We start from the raw sequence: 24,690 nt of genomic DNA, 5'->3' as shown, positions 1-24,690 counted from the left end.
GAGCCAAACCAGTTAGGGTGAAAATACAGTCTTTTATATAACAGTAAATGATGATGATGGCGGTGGTGATGTTGATAGATGTGCACTAACATTATGGAGAATAGGGTATAAGCTACCTAGAGATATAACGTGAATAATTCTATGGGTACTACTAAAACATATCTTTACTAGAGGTTTTTATAACCTATGTCAGATTGAATTTATATGATCCAGTTTTTAAGAGATAGTGATGTAATTTTAAGAACTTGAACTTCAGCATCAGGCTGATGCGGGTTCACCTTATAGGACCTTAAATCATTTATCATTTGTTAAGTGAGACTAAAGTGCACATACCTCAGAAGGGTTTTCATACAGCTAGAGTGCGTATGCGCTGTCATACTCACTTCAACTGTCCCTTCTTCCCATCCCCTCCATATATGAATGAAATGCTTTTGAGTAATGCTTTTTAGCAAATGGAGGGGTGTCAGTAATTATTAACTCAGTGTAGCATTGCAGTATTGAAAATGATGACAATATATCAAATAAGGTTTTTACAGGATACATCCCCCTTTCTGCAATCTTCTAGAAGAGATACTTATTTCATGGATATTGGTGTTTTGGTTTTTACTCAGAAAATAAGGGTTGACATTCATTTTTAGATTAAATCTAAGGGATTTACTTTTAAAATTGTGTTTTTAGGGTAAATGGTATCATCGGAGGCAAGCTGTAAAAGAATTGCATAGTACATTGATACGTCTTTTAAATGAACTGCTGCCATGGGAACCAAAATTAATGAAAGCTTTTCAAAGAAACAGGTAACTCAAGCTTTATAATTTGTTTTATTTACTTTAGGGCTCTTAATTTAGGACTTATGAGAAGATGTCCTGGAATATTTAGTAGTTTTTATTGATTTATAATTTAGCAGTTATTTTGAGTGTCTCCTATGTACAAGAGACTTCCCAAGCCCTGAAAAAATAATGTTAACAAAACCCTTTCTCTGTGCCTTACATTCTTTTTCTTTATTGTGGTAAAATGCACAAAATTTACCATCTTAACCAGGTTTAAGTGTGCAGTTCAGTGATTTAAATACATTCATAATGTTTTGTTACTATTATCCATCCATCTCAAGAACTGAAACTCTATACCTATTAACTCTGCATTTTCCCTGCTCCCTAGTCCCTGGTAACCACCATTCTATATTTTGTCTCTATAATTTTGACTACTATAAGTCCTTATATAATATACAATATTTGTCTTTTTGTGACTTGCTTATAGAATAATGTTCTCAAGGTTCATTCATGTTGCAGGATATATCAGAATTTTCCTCTTTTTGAAGGCTGAATAATATTCCATTGTTTGCATTTATCACATTTTCCTTAGGTAACAATTTTTATGTTGTTAGCTATTATGAATAAATTGTTATGCACATAGGTGTACTAATATCTGCTTTTAATTCTTCGTGTATATACCCCGAGATGGGATTGCCAGATCGTATGGTAATTCTACTTTCAATATTTTGAGGAATCACCATATTGTTTTCCACAATGACTATACAATTTTACATTCCCTACAAACTGTGTGTAATGGTCCCATTTTATCACCAACATCTGTTATTTTCTATTTTTTTATAGTAGCTATCTTAATGAGTATGAAGTGGGTGGTATATTGTAGTTTTGATTTGCATTTTTCTAATGATTAGTGATATTGAATATCTTCTTTTTTTATTTATTTTTTAAAAATATTTTTATTGATTTCAGAGAGGAAGGGAGCGGGGAGGGAGATAGAAACATCAATGATGAGAGAGACTCATTGATTGGTTGCCTCCTACATGCCCCCTACTGGAGATCCAGCTTGCAACCTGGGCATGTGCCCTTGACTGGAATCGAACCTAGGACCCTTCAGTCCACAGGCCGACGCTCTATCCACTGAGCCAAACCAGCTAAGGCTTGACATCTTTAAATATTAAGTCTTCCCACTACAAAGAAAGAAAATTAGAGGCCAATATCCCTGATGGACATAGATGAAAAAATGCTCAACAAAATATTAGCAATCTGAATTCAGTAATACATTAAAAAGAACATACACTATGATCAAGTGGGATTTCTTCCTGGGATGCAAGGTTGATACAATATTCACAAATCAATTAACGTGTTATACCAGATAAACAAAATGAAGGATAAAAATTATATGTTCAGCCCAGCCAACGTGGCTCAGTGATTGAGCATTGACCTATGAACCAGGAGGTCACGGTTTGATTCCTGGTCAGGGCACATTCCCGGGTTGCTGGTTGGATCCCCAGTTGTGGGTGTGCAAGAAGCAGCCAATCAATGATTCTTTCTCATCATTGGTGTTTCTATCTCTCCCTCTCCCTTCCTCTCTGAAATCAATAAAAATATATTAAAAACAAAAAACAAACCAAAAAAAAATCACAGCATGGTCTGTAAGATGGTACAATCCCCATTTAAAAAAATTATATGATCATATCAATAGATGCTGAAAAAGCATTTTAGAAGATCCAGTACTCACCCTATATAATAAAAGGGTAATATGCAAATTGTCCCTTCGACCAGAGTTTGACCAGGGTGTGGGGGCAGCCCACAGACTGCTGGGGTCCTTGCCCCCAGCCGGCCCCATCCCTGATCGACCCACACACACACTGATCGGGGGCGGGGCTGGCCAGACCCCACCCGTGCACAAATTCATGCTCCAGGCCTGTAGTTTATGATAAACTCTCGGCACAGTGGGAATAGAGGGAACATACCTCAACATAATACAGGCCATGTATGAATATATGACAAACCTACAGCCAACATCATACTTAATGGGAAAACTAAAAGTGTTTTCCTTAAAATCAGGAACAAGACAGGGCTGTCCACTTTCACTACTCTTATTCAGCATAGTACTGGAAGTTCTAGCTACAGCAGCCAGACAAGAAGAAATAAAAGGCATCCAAATTGAAAAGGAAGAAGAAAAACTGTTGTTATATACAGATGGCATGATACTGTATATAGAGAACCCCAAAGTTTCCACTAAAAAACTACTAGGACTGATAAATGAATTCAGTGAAGTAGTAGAATACAAAATAAATATTCAGAAATCAATTACATTTTAATACACCAATAATGAACTAGCAGAAAGGGAAACTAAGAAAACGATCCCGTTTATAATTGCATTAAAAAATATGTAGGAAATTTTTAATCAAGGAGGTAAAAGACCTATACTCAGAAAATTATAAGACAGTGGAGCACAAAATTGAAAGAAGATACAAATAAATGGAAGTATATACTGTGCTCATGGATGGGAAGAATAACATCATTAAAATGTAAAATACTACTCAAAGTAATCTGTAGATTCATTGCAGTTTCTATCTTAATACTTAATAGCGTATTTCACAGAATGAAAAGAAGTAATCCAAAAATTTATTTATTTTTATTTTGTGTGTGTGTGTGTGTGTGTGTGTGTGTGTGTGTGTGTGACTTTTACACTGCTGAGCCGTGTCCAGCCCTAAAAGCGTGGTTTCCATCTTTCCCTCTGAGTCTCACCTCCTTCATCTCTTTGATGCACTAAGAATGCTCTCTGTGGATCAGTGAAGAGTTGCAGCCCCCCAGGCATAGAGCTATGACAGAAAATCAATGTACAGTGTGGACAGTTGAGGAGAACTTAAAAAATGTCTTAAACAAGTCCACACTCTTCAGTCCCCCACTGCCAGTGGTGGAGACAGCTGGGGGGAGGGGGGGGTCATACCTGCTAATCGGCACATTCTTTTTTAGTGTCTGGAGGTTTAGCAAAACCAGCAGATGAAAACTACAGTCAACATCATAATTAGAAAACATGTAGATTCACAAATGATTCTGACACTTTTCCCCTCCTGTCCCTATGGTGAGTGTATTTTAAAAATACTGAACTCAGCACTTTGCTTAAATCATGCTGAGACCTAATGTGCATTTTATTTTCTCTCTAAAAGCAACACTTAGCGACTTTTACTTGCTGGCATCATCTGGTACCAAGAACAGTGAGAGTAATCCAAAAATTTATATAAAACCACAAAAGTCCCTGAATAGCCACAGCAATCTTAAGAAAGAAGAATAAAGTTGGACGTTATTATGCTACCTGTTATAAAACTATACTACAAAGCTATAATAATCAAAACAGCATGGTACTGGTATAAAAACAGACATATAGATCAATGGAACAGAAGGGAGAGCTGAGAAATAAACCCATGCCTATTATGGTTAGTAAATATAGGGTTCTCAAAAATGTATACACACATTTTGAAAAATTACAAAGGCAATGTTTATTAAAATACATTTCATTTTCAAAATTGAGCTATCAGCTGTTAAAGTGTGTATACATTTTTGGGGGACACCCTGTATTTGACAAAAGAGACAAGAACATACAATGGGATAAAGACAGTCTATTCAATAAAGGGTGTTGGTAAAATTGGACAAATAGATGCAAAAAAAATGAAACTAGACCACCTTTTACACCATATATAAAAATAAACTCAAAATGGATTAAAGACTTAAATATAAGACTCGAAACCATAAAACTCCTAGAAGAAAACATAGGCAGTAAAATCTCTGACATTTCTCTTGGCAATATTTTTTTCTGATAAATCTTCTCATGCAAGGGAAACAAAAACAAATGGAACTACATGTTTTGCACAGCAAAGGAAACCATCAACAAAACAAAAAGACATCCTACTAAATGGAAAATATTCACCAGTATACATCCAATAAGAGGTTAATATTTAAAATTTATAAAGCACTCATACAATCCAACACACACACACACAAAATAAAACAATCCAATTTGAAAATGGGCAGCCCTGGCCAACATGATGCAGTGGTTAGTGTCGGCCTGTATACGGAAGGGTCACGGGTTCAATTTTGGTCAAGGACACATGTACCTAGGTTGCAGGTTCCATCCTTGGTTCGGTCAGGGCACATGCAGGAGGCAACCAGTCGATGTGTCTCTTTCACATTGATGTTTTTCTCTCTCTCCCTCCTCCCTCCCACTTCTTCCCCCCTCCTTTTCATTCTCTCTGAAAATCAATGGAAAAAATATCCTCAGGTGAGGATTTTTAAAAAAAAAATTAAAAATGGGCAAAGAGGGCCCTGGCTGGGTGGCTCAATTGGTTAGAGCATCGTCCCATACACCAAAAGGTTGCAGGTTCCATTCCTGGTCAGGGAACATACCTAGGTTCCAGGGTGCATACCTCCTGATCACATTGCATTCAGGAGGCAACCAATCAGTGTTTCTCTCTTCACAGCGATGTTTCTTTCTCTCTCTCCCTCCCTCCCTTCCTATCTCTCTAAAATCAATAAAAAATATCCTCGGGTGAGTATTAAAAAAATAATTATAAACATATGGATGTACCTAGAAGGTACTATGCTAAGTGAAATAAGTCAGTCAGAGAAGGACAAATATCATATGATTTCACTTATTTGTGGAATCTAAAGAAAAAAATAAATAGAAATAGACTCATAGATAGAGATCAAATTGATGGTCACCAGAGGGGAGGGTGTTTGGGGGCCTGGGTGAAAAAGGTGAAGGGTCTAAAGAAGTACAAATTGGTAATCACAAAATAGTCATGGGAATGTAAAAGTATAGCATAGGGAATCTATGTATATATCTATGTATATAAAAGCCTAAGTGATCCTTATGACTGGTCGCTATGACATGTACTGACCACCAGGGGACAGATGCTCAACGCAGGAGCTGCTCCCTGGTGGTCAGTGTGCTTCCCACAGTGGGAGCACCTCTCAGCCAGAAGCCCAGCTCACAGCTGGTGAGTGCAGCTGCAGCGGCAGGAGCTTCTCCCGCCTCCGTGGCAGCGCTACCAAGCGGCAGGTACAGCGGGGCCAGAATGAGCAGGAGTGGCGAGGCGCCAGCCCTGCCTCAGGCTCCTCCTTGGCTGCTTGCTACTTCATGCACTGCTACATCCCCCAAGTGGTCCCAGATTGTGAGAGGGTGCAGGTCAGGCTGAGGGACCCACCAGTGCACGAATGCCTGCACCGGGCCTCTAGTATAGTCAATAATATTGTAGTAACTATGTATGGTGCCAGATGAGTACTTAAAATATTGAGAGGACCACTTTGTAAAGTATGATTGTATAACCATTATTACTGTACTAGAGGCCTGGGGCACGAATTTGTGCATGGTTGGAGTCCCTCGGCCTGGCTGGCGATTGGGGCTAATTGGGGCAGGCTGGCCAGGGGGAGGGACTGCGGGAGGTTGGCCAGCTGCGGGAGGTTGGCTGTGGGATTGCACTGACCACCAGGGGGCAGCTTCTGCGTTGAGCATCTGCCCCCTGGTGGTCAGTGCGCATCATAGCTACCAGCCGGTCATCCGGTCGTAATGATCTTTAGGTTTTTATATATATAGATAGCTGAAACTAATACTGTACAAAATAATATCGAATGTAAACTGTAATTGAAAAAATACACTGAGTGGCCAAATTATTATGACCACCTGACGTTTGTAGGCAAATTAGCTATAATCTTGCGCTGAAGTTGCTAGAGAGCCAGACCATTATAAATAGGGAAGCAGGTTGTTTACCACGACAGTAGAAGTGATTTTTTTTTCTGAAGATATGGGTAAACAATGCGGTTTAACAGCCTTTGAATGTGAGGTGATTGTTGGCTCTCGGAGCCATGGAGTGAGTATCAGCAAAACAGCCGAATTCGTTAAATGTTCAAGAGCAGCTGTTGCTAAAGTGTTGAAAGACTGGACTGTCAGCTGAAAATCTGGGTCTGAACGTGCCAATTCTGGCCGTCAGTGAATAGTCAATGTTAGGGCAGAACGGGGAGTGGCAACACTGGTACAAGACAACAGAAGGGCAACAGTGCATCAAATTATTGCAGATCTTAATCAGGGATCCTCTCAAATGACACACTGTTCACCGTACACTGCATCGTATGGGATATGGAAGCCGAAGGCCTGTTCGAACACCTTTGCTGTCGGCAGTTACCAAGATAAAACGTCTCCCATTCGCACAGAAACACAAGGATTGGACAGTCGAGCATTGGAAAAAAGTCATGTGGTCTGATGAATCACGTTTCCAGTTGCATCTTGCAGATGGCAGAGTGAGAATTTGGTGGAAACAGCATGAAAGCATGCACCCCACATGCATGAGTACAACCCTTCAAGCTGTTGTGGACAGTGTTATGGTTTGGGGCATGTTTTCCTGGCATGATTTGGGCCCTTTAATTTGTGTGGAACAAAGTTTGAATAGCACAACATACCTAAGTATTGATGCTGATCAAGTTCATCCTATCATGTTGATGGTGTATCCCAATGGAGATGGCTTCTTCCAACAAGACAATGCGCCATGCCACGGTGTTCGTATTGTGCAGGAGTGGTTTCAAGAACATGAGGGAGACTTACCTTGCTTAGGTGGCCCCCACAATCACCAGATCTCAATCCAATTGAGCATTTGTGGGACGAAGTTAAAAGAGCCATCAGGCAGCTGGTTCCACAACCATCAAATCTCACAGAACTGGACAGTGCTATTCATCAGGCATGGTGTCAGATTCCTCGCATCACCTTTCAACATCTCGTGGAGTCAATGCCAAGAAGAATTGCCACAGTATTGAAGGCAAAAGGTGGCCCAATGAAGTACTGATGGGGTGGTTATAATAATCTGGCCACTCAATGTATATTATCTTCCAATACATGAATATGGTGTGTTTCTATTTACCTATGTCTTCTTTTAATTTCCTTCTTCATTTTTTTTTTTAGTTTTCATTGTACAGGTCTTTCACATTCTTGATTAATTCCTAAGTATTTTAATTTCCTTTTCACTTTGATCATTGTCAATCTATAAAAATACAACTGATTTTTGTGTATTGACTTAATATCTTCCTACTTTGCTCAATTTATTAGTTCTAGCAATTTTTTTAGTTCTTAGTGTTTTTTTTACATATAATATCTGTGAACAGAGATCATTTTACTTCTTCCTTTTTAACTTGAATGCCTTTGTTTCTTTTTCTTGCCTAATTGCTCTGGCTAGAATATCTAGTACTATGTTGAATAGAAGTAGCAAAAGCAAGCATCCTTGTTCCTGTGCTTAGAGGAAAAGCTTTCAGTCTTTTACCATTGAGTATGATGTTGGCTGTGGGTTATTCATGTATGGTGTGTGTGTTTTTAATGTTGAAGTAGTTTCCTTCTGTTTCTCATGTGTTGAGTGTTTCTATTAAAGGATGTTGACTTTTGTCAAATGCTTTTTCTGCAATAATTGAGATGATCATGCAGTTTCTTTTCTTCATTCTATTAATGTGGTCTATTACATTAACCAGTTTTTGTATGTTGAACCATCATGGCATTTCAGGAATAAATCCCATTTGGTCGTGGTGTATAATTCTTTCAATATGCTGCTGAATTTCATTTGCTTGTATTTTGTTGAGAATTTTTGCATTAATGTTTATAAGAGATAGCAGTCTGTAGTTTTCCTGTAGTGTCTTTACCAAGATTTGGCATCAAGATAATGCTGGCTTCAAAGAACGAGTTAAGAAATGTTTTATCCTTTTGAGATTTTTGGAAAAGTTTGGAAAGGATTGGTATTAGTTCTTCTTAGATGTTTGGTAAACTTCACCAGTGAAGTAGTCAGGTCTGGGGCTTTTCTTTGTCAAGAGATTTTTTTTGTTAGTGATATGATCTCCTTACTAGTTATAGATTTAGTCAGATTTTCTATTCATGATTTAGCTTTGGTAAGTTTTATGTTTTTAGGAATTTGTTCGTTTCATCTAGTTATCCAATTTATTGGCATACAATTATTCATAGTACTCGGAATAATCCTTTTAGAATTGGTACTAATTGCCCCACTTTCATTTCTGATTTTAGTAATTTGAGTCTTCTCTTTTTTTTTTTTCTAAGTCTAGCTAAAGGTCGGTCAGTTTTGTTGATCCTTCAAAGAACTAACTTTTGATTTCATTGATTTTTCTCTGCATTTCTATTCTCTATTTTATTTAATCTTTATTATTTCTGTACTGCTAGCTTTGGGTTTCTTCTTCTTTTTCTAGGTTCTTATGTTATAAAGTTAGGTGGTTGATTTGAGATCTTTCTTGTTTTTTAATGTAAGCGTTTGTAGCTTTAAATTTTCCCCTTAGCACTGCTTTCATTGTTCCATACTTTTGATATGTTGTGTTTTTATTTTCATTCATTTGTATTTTCCAACTTCCCTTATGATTTCTTCTTTTATCCATTGGTTATTTAACAGTGTTGTTTAATTTTCACAAAATTGTAAATTTTCCAGTTTTCCTTTTATTGATTTCTAGCTTCATCTGTGGCTTATATTCTAATGGAAGAAAGGGACCAAGTCAAATGTTAGATGGTGATAAGTGCTGTAAAGAAAAATAGAGCAGGGTAAAGGGAGATAAGAAATGCCTGGTTTGAATGGTGATTGCTCTTTTACCAGGGTGTTGGAGAAATTCCCTGATAAGGTGATGTTTGAACAGAGATCTAAAGGAAATGAGGGCCCTGACCAGTTTGGCTCAGTGGCTAGAGCGTCGGCCTGTGGACTGAAGAGTCCCAGGTTCGATTCCGGTCAAGGCCATGTACCTTGGTTGCAGGCATATCTCCAGTAGGAGTTGTGCAGGAGGCAGCTGATCGATGTTTCTCTCTCATGGATGTTTCTAACTCTCTATCCCTCTCCCTTCCTCTCTGTAAAAAATCAATAAAATATATTTAAAAAAATAAAAATTTAAAAAAGGAAATGAGGGAGAGAGCCATGTAGATATCTGAAGAAAAAGAAAATGCAGAAACCCTAAGGTTGGAAGCATGTTTGGCATTTAGAGGAAATGCAAAGGAGCAAGTGTAGCCAGAGTGAGTGAGTGAGGAGGAAAGTGGTAAGAATCAAGAGTGAGAGAAGTAAAGATCATGTAGGTCTTTAAGGACTTTGGTTTTCACTCTTATTGAGATGAGAAGCCTTTGGAGGGTTTAAAGCAGAGGCAGGACATGTGCTTTAAAACTTAATGTTTAAACTCACTCTGCCTGTTGTGTTGAGTTTAGTATGTAGAGGGACAACGATGAAAGTAGGGAAATCAGCTACACTCTAGCAGTAATCCAGGCAAAAGATGATAGTGGCTTAGATCAGGATAGTAGCAGTGCTAATCACAAGGAGTGGATGGATTCTGGATATATCTTGAAGGTAGGATTTTTTTTTTTTTTTAATTCTCACCTGAGGATATGTTTCTATTGATTTTTTACAGGGAAAGAGAGGAAGAGAGAGAAACATCGATCAGTTGCCTCCTATATGTGTCCTGACTGGGAATCAAACTTGTGACCCTTCACAGGACAACAATTCCAACCAGCTGAGCCACACCAGCCAGGGCAGGATTGGTAGAATTTACTTAGGGATTTGAATATGAAGTGACAGAAAAAAATGAGAGTAAAAAGATGATCCTCAGTGTTTTTGGTCTAAACAACTGGAATAATGGAATTGCTGTTAGCTGAGATAGTGGGAACTGAAGGAATAACAAGTTTGGGGCAGAGGAAGAAAGTGATTCAGAGTTTGGATTTCAACATGTGAAGTTTGATATGCTTTTTAGACATCTAGTTGGAGTTATTGAGTAGGCAGTTTAGTATAAGTTCCCAGTCTAAGAGAGTAAGCCAGATTTAAGTTTGGAAGTTGTCTGGATATAGATTATATTTAGGCTGTGAAACTGGTAGAAATTACCTTGTATGTGAACATAGATAAGAAGAGATACTGAACCCTATGGCATTCAGAGATGGTGGAGATGAGTACTCAGCAGAAGAGACTGAGAAGGTGAGTATTCAGTAAGATAGGAGGAAAACCAAGAGAAAGAGTGGTGTCTTGGAAACTAGGGAAAGAAAATGTCCATGAGGTCTACTCATGATGAACTGAGGAATATGAGGACTGAGGATTTATTATTTAATTTTGACAGCATGAGATCATTGATGACCTTGATGAGCTGTGTTAGTAGAGAAGTGGGTAAAAGTTAGGAGTCTGTTCAAGAGAATTAGGGTAGAAGAATTAGAATTTTGCTATAAAGTAAAGCAGAGAAATAGGGCAGTACCTAGAAGGACAATTGGAGTCAAGCGAAGTAATGCTTTGTGTTTTGTTTTTATTTTAATGAGAGAAATAACATGGTTGTATACTGGTTGAAATTATCTGATACAGAGATAAAAATGGACTCAGGCAAAGGAAGGTAGAATGATATTCTTGAAGAGGTGAGACAGGATGCTTAAGTGGAGGAGTCAACTTAGATAAGACAGAAAATATGAGTACAAATGAATGTCTTCAGTTGCAGATGAGGTATGAACATATGAAGGTTCTTGTCTGATTACTTTTATTTTCTCTGAAATAAGAAGCAAAATCACTAGCTAAGACTGAGAAGGAAGGAAATTATAAATCCCATGTAGATATTTCTAAAATGAAATTAATTTTACAGTTACCCTTTGGTAACCCATTCTAGTATCTTACAACCCTTACCTACTTCATAAAACCTTAAGTATTAATTTAAAACTGATAAGTTGAGAGTTATTATTAACTAACATTTATTGAATATTTATGTGCCACACATACTATGAGGTAAGTAGTTGTTATCCCTATTGTACAAAGACGTAAACTGATGCTTAGGAAGTCTTGCCCAAAGTCTTATAGCTGTTAAATGGCAGAAGTGAGACCTAAACTTCAATATGCAAATATAAGAACTTGTAGCAAAAATACATTAGAGAATGTATGTTCAGATTATTTTTAAAAACAAAAAAATAAAGGGTAAAGGTTAGGAGGTAGAACATAGAAACTCAGTGGAAAGCAAAAATGATAATAAATACCATATAATCATTTGGAAATGTTTTCATTTCTCCATAGTTTCATTAAAACATAGCTGTTACATTTTTATGTGAAAAGGATCTCTGGAAGATCACCTTTCTGCTTTGTTTTCTTATGCTTAATAAAGATTTCTTTCTAGTAGACCCAAAAGTTTAGAAATATTTATTCTCAGGATTAAATGATGGATATTTATTTTGTTTGTTAATCTCTGTAGATAGGTACTGTTTCTTAGAATTTCTTGATTAACTTTTTAATGAACTTTTAAAATATAGTCATTTTAAGACTATGTAAAATCAATATTCTTGGAATTATCTTTTTCTCTACCAGTAGCATTTAGAAAGACAAATGAGTGGAATGTTCAAACACTTTATTTTGAAGTTGCAGATATAATCTTTTCAATTTCTTATGCTATACCCTGGGTTTTGTCTTCTTAAATAATAGTCATTGGAAAGACTGAACTAAACATGAGTATTTTGTTTGTTTGTTATCTTGGGCATTCTATTTCAGGAGCCGCCTAAAAAAAGACTATGATGATTTCAGAAGACAGCCTGATCATGATCAATTTACTAGAGAACTATGGACTACTGAAGAAGGTGAAGGAGATCCTGGAAAGGAATCTCCTAAAGTTGAAATCAGTAAGTCTATAGACTCAACAGACCTCTAGAATCCTGGAGAAGGATCACTTTGGATTCGGTAGGCATTGAAAAAACATCACTATGCATTACACATCTGGCATTCAGTCTCAGTGGTACTTTCAGATATGGCTATTAATTATATCATGGAATTATAATAAATCAAAGACTGTTACTTCAGTACTAATCAAAGAAGTCATAAATTTAATAAAAGTTTAATAAAAAACACTTTCTTTTAAATCAACACGAAAAGCTCAGAGAAGTTTTAGTATATTATATGGAGATAAAATATCATCTAGTTAATGACATGTATTGATTGGGGAAATCTGATGTTTTGAAGGTGTACTATGTCCTTAATAAAAGGTTCTTTGAAGTTATTACATTTCTGGGAGTTTCTGGAGCCAATGCTTGACTCCAAACTATATGTGTGTCACTGCTCATTACAGACCACACATCCTTGATCTGCACCTCCTTTGAAATAGGTTCAGCCTCTTCTTATCACTGTGTTTGAAGCACTATTTCTGATGTTTACTTTAAATGGGAACTTGGAAAGTCCCTAATACTGTGAAGATTATTTGTTAATAAGGAATGACCAAGATTGATGGCTTAATGATACCTGAGTGGACACACTATTCTTATATTAAAGGCTGGATTAGACTATCTGTAATTCATTTCAATTCATCAGATTATATTATTATATAAATCTAATTAAATTACTTTCTTTAGTTATATGAGGGTTAGTATGAAAATTTGTGGTTAGATATGAATTAACCTGTTGTATTTTATGTCTTTAGTAAGTTGAAAAAGAATAACTTCTTATCAACCCAGTTTGACCAGACATGAACATAAATTTTTTACTGTAGGGGTAATTAAACACCAGTAAAAGCTGGACACTTTTCATCCTTTAGAGTCTCTAAAAATAGATTAGTATGGAGAACCATCTCTCTTTGACATCAAGATTTTCCTGTGAAGAAGAGAACTAGACTAGATTCCTTTCCAAATCTAAATTCTTAGCCCAGGTACATGCCCTTGACCGGAATCGAACCCGGGACCTTTCAGTCCGCAGGCTGATGCTCTATCCACTGAGCCAGTTAACCAAAAATAATTTTCTTGTTAATAATAGGATGTTCTTGAAAATGTTTATTATATCAAGATTACTATGTCAAAGGTCATCTTACCTTAATTCCCATCAGTGGTGCTGAGACTTGAATCACCTTATAAATTTCTTAATAAATTGTCAGTTCAAAGATTGACTTTTTAAAAAATAATTGGTCTTATTACTATTCACTTGCAATTTATATTAACAAAATGCTTGTTTTATAATTTTCAGATGATATGAAATTGTCAGAAATAGAGTTTCCTATGGCCAGAAGCAAGTTGTTGAAAAAGGAATTGCCTTCTAAAGATGTACTGAAGACACTGCCTAAAACACTTAAGCGACAGTCCAAACAAACTAGTCATCTGGATGATAGCACAAAAGAACTTTCTCCAAGGAAGAAAGCAAAGTTAAGCACAAATGAGACAACAGTTGAGAATGCAGAAGATGATATGCAGTTGGACTATTTGGATGAATCAAAGCATACAGAGCCACTGTTTCCAGAGTCATTTACCTCAGTGGATTCAACACCAGTGTCTACTCTCCAGAAAGGGACCAAACCTATTCAGGCCTTGCTTGCAACGAATATTGGGAACAAAGTGACCTTAACAAATCAACTGCCCCCTTCCACAGGTAAAAGTGCTTCTGTTGTGGAAAAGCCAGTTTTATCTCCTCCAGAAGCAAGCCCCATAAAGCCAGCGTTGACCTGCCACACCAGTACAAAAGGTCCTTTACAGATGGTGTACAAAATGCCCTGTGGCCAGTGGTTGCCCATAGATCTTCATAATAGCTCAGTAAAGATTCAGATGCAACCTATGCTGGATCCTAAGACAGGAGAAAAAATCATGCAGCAGGTCCTCATTCTGCCTAAGAATTTTGTGATTCAGCATAAGGAAGGAAAAGCAGTTGCAAAAGAAATACCACCACTTCAACAAAAAGGTACAGAACAACATGGTTTATCTTTCCAGCAGACAGAAAATGTAAACTCTTCTTCAGCAACAGTTCTTGTCAAGTCAGCAGGAGCTGTTTCTTCTACCCATCTACCTAATGCAGTTTTGAACAAGACGATTACACCTTTGTCAAATGTGAATAGTGCTAGACCACAGCCTTTGTCACCTGTAACCTCCATAAGTAATTTATTAACACCACCAGTTAAGAATAGCCAGAGTGAGGTAGGAAAAGTAAAAAATGCAATTTCAGCAACCACATTCCCCCATCCCATTGCTTCACCCACCATTTCTTCCGTAGTTCAGCCTCTATTATCAGCAACAACACTAAGTGGATCTACAAATCCTGGTAGCTCCCTCAACAGTTTTGCACAACAAACTTCTGATTCTTCTGAAGCAAAGCAAGAATTGAAAACTGTGTGTATCAGAGATTCACAGTCAATTCTTGTAAGGACCCGAGGTGGGAACACTGGAGTTGTGAAAGTACAAACAAATACAGATCAAAATTCACCCAACAGTTTATCTTCGAGTTCAGTTTTCACTTTTGCTCCTCAGCTTCAGGCATTTCTGGTGCCAAAATCAACAACTTCATCCTCCTCTGCTTTTTCACCAGTAGCTGGAATGACTACTACATCTAGTCTTCCACCTTTTGGCCAAACACCAACTTCTGCTTCCATTCCAGCTGGCTTTAATCCATCCATGGGGAAAAATCTCAAACTTACATTAGGACAACCTCTTGTAAGTGATAATTTGGGCCACATGGTAGAGAAGACTTCACACATGCCCTCTTCTCCCTTGAAGTCCTCTATTTCTTCTAGTTCTCTGCTATCATCAACAGCAAATAGTTCAGTAAGTGTAATTAGCCTTCCACCAGGAAATTTTGGACAAACCAACGCAAATGCTATTCATACTCCAACTAAACAGCAACAAGCAGATTATATCACAAAAAGTTACCCTGTTACAAGATCAGAAGCAACAGTAGCAACAAATGGAGATGTCATCAGTGGGACTACAGTTCAAAAAGTTATGTTAGTATCAGCTCCATCTGTTCTTTCTTCTGGCAGTGGAACTCCAATTAATGTGACACCTGCACCAACACCTACAGGTGTGTCTGCCCAGAAATTAGTTTTTATTAATGCTCCAATATCCAGTGGCACTTCAACTATTGTGGCAGAACCATTAAAACAAACTCTCCCCTTGAATAAAACATATGTTAAGACTCCAGAGCAGCCTCAGATAGTACTAATTCCATCTACAGTGGGAGCACCAATGAAAATAAATTCATCAACAACTGTGTCTCAGATAAAAGATGTGAAAATTGGTCTAAACATAGGTCAAGCAATTGTAAATACTTCAGGGAGTGTGCCGGCTATACCATCAATTAACATACTGCAAAATGTAACCCCAAAAGGAGAAGAAAAAAGTACCAAGGGCTATGTTTTGCCATTGTCAACAAGTAATTCAATTCCAGTAAGCTCAAATTTTGTGAGTCAAAATATTACTCCTGTTAATGAATCAGTGGTTTCTGCAGCAAGAGCAGTAAACATGTTTTCAGTAACAGGAGCAAATGTATCTGTAGGTTCTCTTTCAGTGACCTCAACCTCTGCTTCAGTTGGGACACGACCTCCTGTTTTAGTCAGTGGAAATGATACCTCTTCAAGAATTATGCCTGTTTTGTCAAATAGACTTTGCACGTCAAATCTCGGAAACACTGTGGCGATATCAACTGTGAAAACAGGACATCTTGCATCATCTGTTCTGATTTCAACTACACAACCAACAGTGTCTCCTAAATGTTTGACATCAGCTTTGCAAATCCCTGTTAATGTTGCCTTGCCTACACCTGTGACTCTATCCCCTAAAATCAACACAGTCCCACAAGTGGCAACAGTATCAGGAGCCACACGTTCTGTATCTCTTTCTAAAAGACAATCTCAGACTTCTGTCCAGTTTCAATCACCAGGGATTTCAGCTACAGTGCCAACAAATATGAACACAAATAAACCTCAAACTGAATTGCCATCCCTTTCACCGAGTCCAAGTAAAATAGTTAATATTTCCAATGTTGCTTCTCTGCCAAACCAGCCAATATCCCCTGCTTTAGTAAAGTCATCCTCCAGTTACAGTTCTACTCCAGGTGGCTCTGCCATTCACACTGCTACAGCACCATCACATGTAACTAGTGTGGTAGAAAGTCAGTTCAGTGAACCTTGTATTCAGCAAAAAATAGTCATCAACACCAGTACTCCTTTGGCACCTGGTACTCAGATCATGATTAATGGAACCCGGTTTATTGTTCCACCACAAGGTCTTGGAGCTGGCAGCCATGTTCTTCTTATATCTACTAATCCAAAATATGGACCTCCCTTAGTGCTTAACAGTGGCCAAAGCATTCAGCCTATACCAGTAGATAATCCTGTCCAAAAGACCACACTAGCATCTAATAATTTAAGTGGGCAACCTGTAAAACAATCTCTAAGAACCTCTACAAAAATTGTAAACTCTCTTGAGAATGCAAGTTCTCTACCCACAGTGCATACACAACCACAAATCATAAACACAACTGCTCAAGTTTCTGTTCCACCTCCTGTACCAACGGTGTCATTGACTTCAGTAATTAAGTCTCCTCCAAGTACTCTTTTAGCCAAGACATCTTTGGTTTCTGCCATTTGCTCTAGTAATTCTCCACTGCCAAGTAGTACTTCAGTATTTCATTTGGACACATCAGTCAAAAAATTGTTGGTTAGCCCAGAAGGAGCCATTTTGAATACCATAAGTACTCCAGCATCTAAGGTTTCTTCACTCTCTTCATCTCTCTCTCAAATTGTTGTATCTGCCAGTCGAAAGCCTGCCTCTGTCTTCCCTGCGTTTCAGTCATCTGGCTTAGAGAAGCCTGACACAGCTGCATCTTGAATTTAGACTAAACGAGCCAGTTTTTAAATAATGGGGCATTGTTTTGATTCCCATATAAATTTTAACTGTTTATTATACTGTTGAAAACATACTATACATTGTGTGTGTGTGTGTGTGTGTGTGTGTGTGTGTGTGTGTGTGTGTGTGTTAATGTATCTTTTCATTAGCTTGCAACAGGCTTTGTTTTCTTGGGGAGGGAAATACCTGTTCCATTTCACTCATTGGTATATGTTCTCTGAGGTTGGTTGGTTAAAGTAGCCAGGCTTTACCTGTCTGTATAACAAATTGAACAAAGTCAAGTTTGACTAGTTTGGAGTAAGCTAGCCTTTTGCGCACTTGCATTGACATGTTTCTTCTTGAATTTGGACTATTGCAGCGTGTATCTACAATATGGTATTTTGTGTCATTAGTGAAATCTTATTTTTATTTCTGTAAATATATATATATATATATATATATATATTTATGCATTGTGAAAATGCAGTCCATGGTGTAAAATTGTACATATTCCTAAATTCCTAACAACCTGTACTAAACTATATGTACAAAGAACTATGCTGTCTTATTTATGTTTTGTTTACATAATGTATAGTTTTTTAAGTATTTTAGTAATTTTGGACCAGTGAACTGTTAGCAACAATGCAGAAGAATCTGCATGTAATAAACTGAGTTGCTGTATTTGTTTGTTTGAATACCATTTTTTTAATTGCGTTCTTGTTCCATTGGGAGAATATATGATATAAAATGGAGATAGTCCTTTACAAAAAAAGAATCGAGGCTGGGAAATTTGAATTAATAGCTAGCATTTGTATAGGCTTTACAGTTTACAAACTGTACTTCCACATCTCATTTGATTTTCACGGTATTCTTGAGAGGGTTAAGTGATGTGTCCAAAGCACCCAACTAGTAGGTGGTAGAGTCAATTTTTGAACGTGATGCTTTACATTCTTTTTCCATGATTTTACACTATTTCTGTTATAAAATTTTATTCTAGATTTCATTATTTTAACTTTTTTCTGTAAGTCCACCACCAAATTCTATATTAATCAAAATAAGTAATCTTTCAGACCAATGTATTTGCTGTCTGTTCATACACCCCAGATATGTTTTTATAAGCTTTTTATTTTTAAATAACTTTAGATTCACAGAAAGTTACAATGATAGCACAGAGAGGTCCCTTGAATCCTTTACCAAGTTTCCCCCCGATAGGTTTATTTTTATATTGAGGTGTTGGTTCATAGTGACTAATTTTCCAATTTGGTATTTTTTAAAACATGATTTTTTAGTTTAGAATAACAAATGTGGACACTTCAATTACTTGTAAGTACTCTTTGCTTTTTATTTGTTTTTGTCAACTACAGAGCAGTTACTTAAATTCCATTATAAAGCAATTTTTATTGGTCATTTTATTCTCAGGGTTTTACGTTGTGGTATTTCAGGATATGCCTCATTTTAAATAAAAGATTTTATACTTATTGGATCTTTATATCCATTATCTTATTTGGGACATTGTATATTCATCCACATTCCATTTATTATAATATTGTTAAACCTGGAGTTGAAATGGTAGGGAAGAATAGGCCTACAGACTTCTTTTGAAACTACATTGAAATTTATTAGTTATCAAAGTGGGCAGTGAGGGTGGATATTCCTAGGAAGTTGCTAAAGGTTCTCAGAAACCTGTATTTGTGTTCTAAGAGCACTTTTGCCAATCATGTCTATGTTCAACTCTGTAGTCACCTTCCCTTTCCCTGTCAGTTTAGAAAGACCATGGATTTCAGGGGGAAGTGGGCGATGTTGAAATGCATTACATTGTACATAGGTGGTCCTCAATAAATGAATGTATTTAACTATATTAAATGTTTTTTTAAGTTAATTTGAGAGAAGGAGAGAAATACAGATGTGAAGAGAAATGTCATCAGTTGCCTCCTGTCTGGGAACTGAACCCACAACCTGGGTGTGTGCCCTGACTGGGATTGGAACCGGCAACCTTTCAGTGCATGGGACAATGCTCAACCAACCGAGCCACCTGGCCTGGGCCATGTGCTTAACTTTTAAAGTAAAACCACCCAGAACTGTTTGTCTTTTGTTGAAAATAATTATCTAAGTCACTTCCAGAAATAACTGAATTACCTATTGGTCCCATTTTAATCTCAGTGAGGGACCTAAATAATTTATTAACCACTAATTCTTTTCTAACTCCTAAATTCAAAATTCTGATAATGACCTTCGAAGCTCGGTGTGATCTGTTGAACCTTTTAGAGTGAAGTGCTCCCCTCCTCCTCCTCAGGGCTTAACAGACTCTCCTGTCTTTTAAGTTTCTGCTTACCTCTCCAGCTTCATTTCAACCTACTCTTGCTCAGTGTACTCTAGTTTTTTTGTTTGTTTGGTTTAGTTTTCGGTCATAGAAAGTTTGAGACACCTCAAGGTCTTCCCAGATGTTTTCTTTGACTTAATGTTCCATTATAGGTTCTCATCACATCCTATATAATAAAGATGTAATATGCACATGGTCGTTAGGCTGTGAAGCGACCACCGTGTAACGACTGGGTGACGGATCAGCAGGAGGGTGGGGCAGCGAGCTACAAGCGGGCAGGCGGGCAGGCGACCGTCCGACAGCTACAGGAGGGGGCAGGGCAGCAAGCTATGGGGGCGGGCGGTGTGGAGCTACAGGAGGGCAGCAGCGAGCTACTCGTGCGCAGGACTACTAGTATTACATAACTTCCTCTCCTTACCATACCCGAGCCAGCATCATATTGCAGTTACAGATTGAGGTCATAGATTGAGAAGGACAGATCACTCCTTCACAACTGTATTAAAAGCACTTGTATGCACTTACGTAATGCCAGCCCTAGCTGGTTTGGCTCAGTGGATAGAGCATCGGCCTTCAGACCTAAAGGTCCCGGGTTCGATTCCGGTCAAAGGCACGTACCTCGGCTGCAGGCTCCTCCTCGGCCCAGGCCCTGGTCAGGGCTCATGCAGGAGGTAACCAATATGATGTGTTTCTCACATCAATGTTTTTGTCTTTCCCTCTCCCACTCTCTCTAAAAATTAATGGGAAAATATCCTCGGGTGAGGATTAAATAAAATGTTTATATGGATCTAATTCTAGAACGTTAATGAAATGGTCTAGAATTTTAATAAAACCATCTAGATCCTCAAAACACTATCTTAATAATGATTCAATGATAGATCCTCCCTTCCCCCAACTGGTGGGCGGAGTATGATGTAACCTGCAGCCCGGAAATACCTGAGTGACTAACCATGTACCTTATATGGACTATACATTGGACCACCAATCCATACCTGCCAAATACCCTAAACCCTTGTCCTATATGGACAATGCAGTAAGCCACCAATCAGTGTGCGCCGAGTACACTAAGCCCCCCACCCCTTCCCATTCTGCCCCCTCAAAAGGCGTGCCCACCCCTGCACGTGCTGCTGTTCTCCCCTTGCGGGACAGCCCGGCAGGTCCTTTTCTAATAAAGCCTGTAGACCTGGTTTTCGGCCTCTGTCTGATTTTTCAGAGTCCATTAAACTACAATTTGAGCAAATGTAGCATCAAGTAAGTAAAATCAAACTGAAAGAATAATTATCTAAAAATTATTTTTAAAGAGAAAACACGTCCTTTAGAAATTGAGTTGGCTGCTGTAAACCTGATTCAAACCTGCAGGTGGCTCAGATACCTGAGTCCTCACAGCTTGACCTCTCCTCTGGGGACCTGATGATTTAGGGAGTCACCTGATGCTTCCTGGCTTCTGCCCAGGGCTGCAGGTGGGACAGTGGGGGCCACTTGGGAAAAGCTGGAATTCAAACATCTTCAGCCAATATTTTGTCTGTTGTGATCCTTTTCTTTTCTTGTCTCAGTGAGCTTTCTCTCCGCCAGGCAGCCATCCACCTTACCTGAGCTTTTTTCTCATGGGAGGCAATCCAGCTGATCTTCAAGGAAGTGCTTCTTTCCAACTGCCAAAGCCATCTTCTTGTAGGAGCTGTGCTTCTAATGTACATGTATTTTCATATACTTTGGGAACTTTCTTCCAGATTGCTAAGCAGTAAATTCTTTCCTCAATTGATTTTTTGCAAATCTGCATTGCACATGTTGTTGACTAGTCCGGCAATATTTGAAGTTTTTGAGTCTCACTTGCAAACTATTTTCAGACTGCAAAGATGTTTGGACACCGTTCATTTGAACTGTAAGTGGTTTGTTAATTTAAATTTCTTCACTTAACTTTTTAAATAGTCCTTAATCTTTCTCCTTCAAGCCTTTTCAAAGGAACACTTAACAGGATTGGTATATCCCTTCAAATTGACGTCTCATTGACAGTGGAGGGGTTCTCATTTGTTTAATTTTCTCTGTCTGATTTCAGATAGCCATCAACCAGGTAATCATTTCTGAAGAAAGCAGGCAGACTTATCTTCATCACCTTTTCAGAGATTTTAATGGGCTCTCTTTATCATTTAACGCCTCTCTCGTTGGTGTTTTCAAGTTGTCAGCTTTTTTTTTTTTCCTGTTTCTTCATTTCCCACTCTTTCTTTCATCTTACAGCTTCTTGGGATAGCAGTTTTGGGCATTCTTCAAAATGAGTGTTTTTATCCAGGCCACCCATGACTTCCCTCCGAACTTGCTCAGCATTCCTCAGAGATGATTTTATGATGTTTCGTCATCAGTCACCTGAGATAGAGGAATTTCCATGCATTTTCAGGTGACACTGTCAGTCCTTAAAGCCATGAAATGAAAATGTAGCCGAAACCGGTTTGGTTCAGTGGATAGAGCTTCGGCCTGCGGACTGAAAGGTCCCAGGTTCGATTCCAATCAAGGGCATGTACCTTGGTTTCAGGCACATCCCCAGTGGGAGATGTGCAGGAGGCAGCTGATCGATGTTTCTAACTCTCTCTCTCCCTTCCTCTCTGCAAAAAATCAATAAAATGTATTTTTTTAAAAAAGAAAGAAAGAAAGTATAGGGGGCTTCCTGTTTTCTGTCCTTTTTTGGAAAAGTGCTGTACTATTCTCAAGTGATGACCGGAGCTACCCAGATTTGTAAGTGCTACCAAACTCAGTACTTGTAGCTGCAGAGGACCGGGCTCCACTAGAGGTGATTGGGGCTTTGTTGGTTTGCCAGCTCCTCACGGACTTTAACCCAGGCGGAGAATATTTTGGCTAGCTCTTTTTCCCTCAAGTTCGCCTGCTCTTTACTCTCTTTACAATCAGAGAATCCATATCAGAATCTCCTAGGGAAACCATAGAGACTTGGGCCTTGAATCAAGCATCAGACAACACCTGGGGGCTGAAGGGGGGCCAGGAGAAGGAGGGAAGACCAGGTTCTATAAAAAAGACTCACTGCACAAAGGGGAAGTGATATTATTTATCCAGCGCATTTGGACACAGAAAACAAGGGTTACAGCCAGAGGAGGTCATCCATGAGCTCTGGCTGCTCTAGTCCTGACCTGTTCCTGCAGGAAACCTAGGAGATCAAAGTCATGCCATGCCATTACCCACTCGGCCCACAAGGTAGTGGGGGGAGGAGGGGGAGGGAGCACGCTGCAGTAGAGGACACCTGTGCGCAGGGCCCTGGGTGAGGCTCATGCTCTTGTGTTCAAGTTTCCTTGGGCAGTAGGGGAGCCTGATCCTGCCTGCAGAGGTCACAGGGACCTAGCTCCCCAGGAGGCACCCGTCTAGCTCTCATTTGTGTGTGTTCCATCCAGGTGTGCAGGGGCAGAGCAGCGAAGGGCCTCAACAAAGGTATTACTACTATCCCTGGATTTCAATGTCACATTTGGCAAAGCCTTAGCAGTTCACGGATTTTCTGTGGAGCCAATTTGTCCTCATTCAATCCAAGCGTTCCTAGATGAGGGAGACTCTTCCACTGGTGTCTGTGACCCAGGCTCCTCCCATCATGTGACCCTGCAGTCTCCAGCTCCTGGCTCCCAAGGTTGTCCCACAATTGGCCCTCAATCCAGGGAGTCGTTTTCAAATGTGTGGCTGCCTCTGTGTAGGGGGCAGGTCCTTTTGGCTGAATCTGGCACCCCACATCTATTCCTTGAAACAAAATCTCACTCTTCTAGTTTCTCTCTGGCAGACAGCTCAACCCCCTTGCCCATCGCCTGGGACACTGAGGGACTCTGGGAAAAGAGCCATTTTCCACAGGGAAAGGAGCGAACGCTCAGCGGATGGCGGATGGGCTGGAGATCTTGGAGGGGTCCAGGGAGCAAGCCATAGGCTATTCTATGAATGTGCAGGTTAGGGCTCAAACTAGGCCTTTCAATGAGGAAAGGAGCTGCCCAAATGCCTGATGGAATTTACTTTGTTTAGAACTCTTTTTTGTTGTTGTTGGAAAAGGGTGTGGGGGGAGGGGACGACAGGGATGGGGACAGGGCTTATTTTAAGTGGTAAGACTGGACAGTCAGAAAGGGCAGGGAAGTATTTTAGTATTTTGTTGAATGACTTTTATATATCTATATATCTATATATCTATCTATATATATAGATATAGATATATAGATATATATAGATATAGATAGATATAGATAGATATAGATAGATATAGATATAGATATATATAGATATATATAGATATAGATATAAGTGAATTTTTAAAAATATATATTTGTATTGATTTCAGAGAGGAAGGGAGAGGGAGAGAGAAAAACATCAATGATGAGTGAGAATCATTGATCTGCTGCCGCCTGCACACCCCACACTGGGGATTCAGCCCACAACTTAGGCAAGTGCCCTGACTGGGGATCAAACTGTGACCTCCTGGTTCATAGGTCAATGCTCAACCACTGAGCCACACTGGCCGGGCGAATGACTTTTTTTCAATGTGTGTAATAAGTCTCTTTATTCTGTGTTTTTTTCTCTTCCGTACAATTCGGTCTTTTGTAGGAAATGATGCAGTTCGGCTGCACTGGTGTTTCCAATGACACAAGACGATTTTAGGTGGTTGGGTGACTCAGCACTAGGTAACACTGAGTCACATAGTGAGAAAGTCATTTCTTTCTCCTGCAAGCCTTTTCATTATGTTAAAAGCTTTTCTCCGGCTCTTGCTAATCTCCCTCATTAATAAAGAGAGCAGGTCTCAGGTTGACAGTCTTCTGCAACCATTAGTATCTTCCTGGGTTTTAATAAGAATAATTTGCTTTCATTATCTTCATGTTTATAGTTATCCTCTACTTATGAAAAAAGATACTATTTTCCACTTAGAGTGAAAATTTGAGCCAATCATTTTAATGAGCTGGCTGAAAAAAATATTAGATAAATAATAGTATACATGATATGTAGATGTCAACAACAAAAAAGTGTAGTGTTGCCAGTAAATAACGACACTA

The 24,690-nt window shown here is 38.7% G+C and overlaps 1 protein-coding gene across 2 annotated transcripts in view; it reads left to right on the top strand.

Moving 5' to 3' along the window:
* KIAA2026 (KIAA2026 ortholog) overlaps positions 1 to 18,042 on the top strand; it is a 95,715-nt gene extending 77,673 nt beyond the window's left edge. For both annotated transcript variants that reach the window (XM_023745313.1, XM_023745312.1), the window contains 3 exons: positions 679 to 794; positions 12,284 to 12,411; positions 13,739 to 18,042. In XM_023745313.1, coding sequence (XP_023601081.1) covers positions 679 to 794; positions 12,284 to 12,411; positions 13,739 to 17,364 — 3,870 coding nt within the window. In that variant the 3' untranslated portion in view covers positions 17,365 to 18,042. The remainder of the gene's footprint in view (positions 1 to 678; positions 795 to 12,283; positions 12,412 to 13,738) is intronic.
* Positions 18,043 to 24,690: the final 6,648 nt, after the last annotated feature.

The sequence above is a fragment of the Myotis lucifugus genome, unplaced genomic scaffold, assembly GCF_000147115.1.
Source record: "Myotis lucifugus unplaced genomic scaffold, Myoluc2.0 scaffold_533, whole genome shotgun sequence".
In the NCBI taxonomy this organism is placed as follows: Eukaryota; Metazoa; Chordata; class Mammalia; order Chiroptera; family Vespertilionidae; genus Myotis; species Myotis lucifugus.
Note: the sequence above shows the minus strand (reverse complement) of the source record. Positions and strands in the feature narration are given on the sequence as shown.